General features: G+C 42.4%; 2 protein-coding genes across 2 annotated transcripts in view; one reads left to right on the forward strand and one right to left on the reverse strand.

Annotated features, from left to right (window-relative positions):
- LOC113213475 (uncharacterized) overlaps window positions 1-5504 on the reverse strand; it is a 66921-nt gene extending 61417 nt beyond the window's left edge. Inside the window, exon 1 of the mRNA XM_052276811.1 lies at window positions 5495-5504. The gene's annotated coding sequence lies outside the window, so the exon portion shown is untranslated. The remainder of the gene's footprint in view (window positions 1-5494) is intronic.
- Window positions 61-4681, forward strand: LOC113213507 (zinc transporter 9). The gene is made up of 14 exons (XM_026432598.2): window positions 61-223; window positions 636-725; window positions 895-1032; window positions 1285-1575; window positions 1658-1853; window positions 1929-2011; window positions 2078-2213; window positions 2297-2435; window positions 2519-2674; window positions 2769-2880; window positions 2977-3187; window positions 3274-3466; window positions 3547-3660; window positions 3760-4681. Exons 3-14 carry the CDS (start codon window positions 933-935, stop codon window positions 3802-3804), a joined length of 1776 nt encoding a protein of 591 aa, XP_026288383.1. The 5' UTR covers window positions 61-223; window positions 636-725; window positions 895-932; the 3' UTR covers window positions 3805-4681.
- Window positions 5505-6014: the final 510 nt, after the last annotated feature.

Below are 6014 nucleotides of genomic sequence, written 5' to 3' on the forward strand. Positions count from 1 at the left end.
GGATGACGCCGTAAGCTCAACACGACACGCAAACCATCTATATTTGAGTTTACATTCGATATACCTTTTGCGAGACTACCGCAGTGATCGCTATACAAATAAGAAAAATTAACACGTGCGTGCTTCTAGAGTCTAGAGGTTCGCTTCGCATCTGTTGTCGATGTGATGTTGAAAACGTACACTCTGCTTGGACATGACTTAATTTCACTTTCTTCAGAGAAAAGTAAATCTTATTTTCCTATTTTAGATGATTGTTAATGTGCTTGTTTAAATCAGAGGGAAAATATCTTCACCTATGTCGCTACGTGATTGGTTAAGGATTCTTACAACGAACGTGAATAAATAACCAAAATAATAATGAGAGTTTGTTCGGGGTTTAATGTTTGTCTGCAAGGATTTCAAGGTTAATTATAGCTGAAAAAGTCTTATTAACTAATGACCTTTTCTATTGAACACTTTACTGTGGTTCTTTTACTAAAGGAAGTCCTAGAAATAGATTTTTACTGATGTTTAAAGTATCTTTTAACTCACACCAAAATACTAAAATCAATGTACTCTCCTCAGAAGCTTCTCTCTTTAACCCATTAGCCTGAACCAGAGAATTGACATTACACACAGATCATATTTTTTTACAGATTGCCCTTGTTATACTCAAACAACTGTGGATTAATTGCGTTAAACATTAAATGAAATAACTGTAAAGCTATGAAAGACATTACGCTGAGGTCAGTAGCTAGTTACAGTATATCTTGTCATGAATTTAGACTAATTTCCTGGATTGTTATGTTAGTATTGAATTATGTAGTCCTAGCTCTGAATTATTAAATGTTACCTTTTGTGTGGTAGTTTACATTAGATGAATTTCAATGTTTAAGTTTGGTCTTAACTGTACAGGTAAATGATTATTGCAGTTGGAGAGGCTAGACTTGAAAATGTTGCTCCGGCCTGGACATTTATTTACCTTTTTGAGTAAAAATGCATCACGACAGCAATGGAAAGCGGTGGAAGACCTTGGACTTGTTGTTGGACCTTGTAAGTTAATGCTGGATTTAGTCTTGTGAGGCGAGGCCCGTAACTCTGTCTTCACCTCAGTAAAGATTTTGAAGACTGTGATTGGCTAGCCAATCAGAGCCCTCAAAATCTATGTGGCCTGTGCCTCAGCTGAGGTGAGGACAGAATTACGGGGCTCGCCTAACGAGACTAAATCCAGCATAACAATATTCACCTTAACCTGTTGCAAATATTGTGCAGTTTGTTGTTTAACAATGTTTCTTCTGCGTTCAGACTGTTTCAGGAGACATCTGTCTGGGTCACACACTCCAAAAAAGAATCATATTGTCCAAGACATAGTCATTCACAAGAGGACTATTACGTGGTCTCAACTTCTATCAAGTACTGATAAGCAAAAGACTGAAGGTCTTAAGAAAAAGAGTAAGCAAACCAACACTGAAAGCATTGAGAAAGATGAATTAGTTATTAAACAAGCAATCATCAGTGAACCAATTCTCATAACTGCACCCGCTATTGAGTCTCTGCCCTCTGATGTGGAAAAACTGGGAAGCAAAGATGCAAAAGGTTTTTAGTTCCACCTAGCATTGAAATACTTAATAAACTGACAAATTTGTATCCCTATTAACAATTTTGCTACTCTTCTCAGCTGCAAAGGCGAAACGAATGCGAGTTGATCTTACTAAAACATCTTTGGAAAGGAATTTTATCACTCCAGTACGAGCTATGTCAGATTTTCTTCTTAAGCCAACAGACCTTGAAGGACTAAGAAAGACAAAACGAAGATCACCTATTGAAAATGAACCACCAATCACAGTCTATTGGAGGAAAGACGTTGAGTCAAGGTTGGTAAAAAAGAATGATTTTGACAATTTCTTTGTCGGAGTGATTTTAATCAGGTTTATGTTTTTATCCCTAAGAGCTAATGAAGTTTGGGGGTCAAAGGAGCAGCTATTGAATGAAATTGTGAGACGAGAAATGGAACACAGAAGCTACCAACAAAGTCAGTATCAATAGAGGGGAAACTAAGCAGCAATTGAATCATCATCCTAAACATCCTATTTTGCAGATATGTACGCTGTCAAGCGACAACTTCGGGATTATCTCAAACTGCAAGAGCGTGTACATTCACGTGATGAAGAGTTTGCCAAGGAATCAGGTCTATTTGGACCTTCTGGAAGAGTTGTTCTCACAGCAGTTGTCATGTGAGTCATTTTGCAAAACAGTTTATCATCAAAGCAAATAATTTTTCTTCTACTATAAATTACAGTTTTATTTCTACTTTCAGAAATGGATGCAACTTTTTATTTAAACTTGCTGCATGGCTGTACACTGGGTCACACAGTATGTTTGCTGAAACTGTACACTCTTTAGCTGATACAATTAACCAACTTATCCTTGCCTATGGTATCTACAAATCAACCCAAGTATGTGAGATCATTTTTGTTATACATCCATACACTTTATTCAATCAATCCATTCCCTTAAGTGCTTCTGTCAACCTTTACAGAGAGCTGATGTTGAGCACCCGTATGGATACAGCAACATGCGCTATGTTGCATCCTTAATATCAGGTGTTGGTATTTTCTGTGTTGGAACAGGCTTATCATTTTATCATGGTGTTTTAGGCCTTATTGACCCTGCTCCCCTAGCAGACTTTTACTGGGTTAGTACCTAATACACTTGATCTTAGTTATTTGTGTATGATTTATAGTGATTGTTCGTCTGAAACATTCGTTTTTTGAACTTTCTATTCACAGGCATTTTTTATCTTAGGAGGCTCACTGTTGTCTGAAGGTGCCACTTTAATTATGGCTATCAATGCAATTCGCCAAGGAGCTGCACGGCATAACATGACTTTCACCAAATATAGTATGTATTTCTTGTTTTGTTTTATTCAGAAAATCAACAAAGTATTTTTTTTTTAATCTGGATTTTTTTTTTTAAATTATATTTTTTTTATTACAGTACTGGCTAGCAGAGACCCCAGTGTTAATGTAGTGTTGCTAGAGGACCTAGCTGCGGTGATGGGTGTTGCAGTCTGCTCCACTTGCATGGGTCTTACTCATTATTATGGTAGCCACATTCCTGATGCTGTGGGCTCCCTACTTGTTGGTGGGCTGCTTGGAGGAGTTGCATCTTTCATTATTTATACAAATGTTGCTGGATTAGTTGGGCGGTGTGTACTGTTTGTTGCTTAATATTAAAAAAATCTTAGATGTTTTTACTTCTTGCTTTACAAAATACATTTTTTGTTCTCTATAGGTCTATTCCATACGATCAACTTGAAAGGATCAATTCTGAGTTAGAATCAGATGTGATGGTGCGAGCAATCCATGATGTCAAGGGTATTGATATGGGTAACTTTCTTGTACGATACAAGGCTGAAATTGATTTTGATGGAAGAGAACTAACTCGTTCATATCTCGACAAACAAGACTTGCAGTTGATGCTTAATGTACGCAAGAAATTAAAAGCACTATGGTTGAAACTTCTGTTTCCGCAGAATACTAAATTTATTTTTTTCCCTTTACACAGGAAGTTAAAACTTTCAAAGATATTGACGAACTTGAAAGCTTTATGGTGAAGCATGGAGAAAATATTGTAGATTTGATGGGTGGTGAGATAGATCGCATTGAACTTAAACTTAGGGTAAGTAGCTGTTTTACTTTAAAACAACAACAAATCACTTGTGCCTGTAAATATTTGGCCTCAATTTTAATTTTCATGTTTATTAATTACTTTTTTTAGACTAAACATCCAGAAATCAGACATTGTGATCTAGAAATCCTTTAAAACTCAACTGTGATGGGGTCCTTCCTTGCATTACCAAATAGGTTGTTAAACCAATGTAATGAATTCCAAGAAATGCTTCTAAAGCAAAGGATCTTTATTTATTTTCAAAAGTGCTGCATCGGAAAATGTGAATCAACTACTGCTATGCACTTTTATTTTGTTAAAGAGTTATACTGTAGTTGTGTGGTGATGGTGCAGTATTCTGCTTCACTCTTCAGTACTTTGGAATATTTGAAGAATGGTACTGAGGAACTATTTATTAAACCGATTTTATAGGACTAATTTACTTCGCCAATGCTTACTAGATTTTGAATCTAGACAAATATAATGTAACATTATTTTGTTATTGTCTTGTCAGTAATTCTTATAAAAAGTTAATAGTTTTTTATCATTTACATGTAATGGTTAAAGGATGAATGACAATACACCATTAGGTATAGTACACGATTTAAAAGCATGTCTAATGAAACCACGATAGAAAACAAAAAATGTAACTAAGAAAATCAAAAACTTACTTTCCCTCCTGTTAAATTTGTTTATTCTCTGAATGTATCCCTTTTTTAGCTTCTAGTATAGACATTGGTTTTATGTGATCTGTTTTAGACGTGGTGCTATTCATTCCTAGAATAAGTTTACTCTACCTAATTTCTCTCATGTCTGCTAGGGATCTCATTTTGATCTAGCAAGAGTTGTGATATTTCTGCTGTGCTTCTTTATGCACCACCCGAAAAATTTCTTTCTCCTTTGTAAATAAGGCAATTAGGCCATCACATTACTTGGATGTTTCTCTTGATTTATTAAGAATTGTGTCTTTTGTATTGATCCTTAGCTACTCGCAAAGAAATAAATAAAAGGAATGAGAGAATGCCGCTCCATACTTTGTCACTTTCCATTATTTTCCCTCCCAGGTTTTATTTTTAGCTGTTTGCGGTACCGGCCGTGTCAGGGCTCCGTCTCCCCGGAGGGCGAGGCCCCCATCTGCAGGAGCGCGCGCGCCAGGCTCCTGGCCAGCCGCGGCGACGGCGTCCTGGCGACGGCGTGGGGCCGCATGGGCCTGACGGGCAGCACGGAGCCGGCGGAGAGCGCGGGGTTGGCCCGGGGTTCCAGCAGCTGAGCGGGGGACTCTGGAGGACCCCAAACGGACCACCCGGACCACGCTAGGTCAGTTTTTATTATTTTCTCATTTCGCATTAATTTTACGACTATTGAAAATAAATGTTTGATTCGGCAGGACTGACGTGGTAGTGGCCTCCGCTCCAGGGCGACGGCGGCGAGGACGACGGGCACCTGCCTGTCCGCGGACTGGCCGAGGTGCGCGTTCATGGCGGCGAGCGGAGGCGGTGCGGGGAACGGCGCAGGCGGCGCCCCGGGACCGGCTGCGGCGTCAGGCGCGGCAGGGGGCCGTCGCCGCCCCCACAGCAGCCGGCGGCCCCAGCGCCGCCCCCAGCGCGCGCAGCTCGCCATGCCCTGGGACGCAGCGCCCCGGGCGCGCCGCCACCAGCCCATGCCTGCATGTCGACGGCGGGGAGGACACTGTCTGCCCCGGGTGAGTCCCCTGTCAGGGCGAGTCACGAAATGCGGTCTTCCAGACAAACTAGCAGGGCGCCGACATTTGTCCAAACCAACCCCAGGCCTCGGCCCAGTATTCGTGACTCAGTCCCACCTCGGTCACGCGGTACTCAGAAAAGCGACGGATCGACGGCCGTGGCTGCAGTCGGGCCGGGCAGCGTCACTTGGGGCGCGCGGGAGGGAGCGACTGCTGCAGCCCTCGAGGAGGCCATCATGTCCCCGAGGAAGCCTCGAGGGGGAGGCGGACAGAGGCGGCGAGGGCGGCGAGAGTGAGAGCCAGTGTTGGGAACACTGCGGTGCCATTGTCGTGCGAACAAAGAGAAATCATTCAATTTTAAAAGGGCCTTGCGAGTCGAGAACGAAGGGCACGAAGGGTTTGCCTAAGAAGAGGCTTTACTGTGATGGTGACGGTATCCGATGACAGGATTATTGGACTCTCAAAACGAATTGGCTAACGTCACACAATTACGCGCACCGACCGCGATGCGGACGGGTTCTTGAGTAGCGCGCCTGCCAGCTGCTGGGCACGCCGCCCCGCGGGCCTCAGGTGCGTAACGGGACGGCCCGCCCGCCAGGGGCGCTGCGGCCGCCGTGAGGTAGGCAGTACCGCGGGCCTCGGGTGCGTAACGGGACGGCCCGCC

Source organism: Frankliniella occidentalis, unplaced genomic scaffold (genome assembly GCF_000697945.3).
Source record: "Frankliniella occidentalis isolate FOCC.00 unplaced genomic scaffold, Focc_3.1 Scaffold1, whole genome shotgun sequence".
In the NCBI taxonomy this organism is placed as follows: domain Eukaryota; kingdom Metazoa; phylum Arthropoda; class Insecta; order Thysanoptera; family Thripidae; genus Frankliniella; species Frankliniella occidentalis.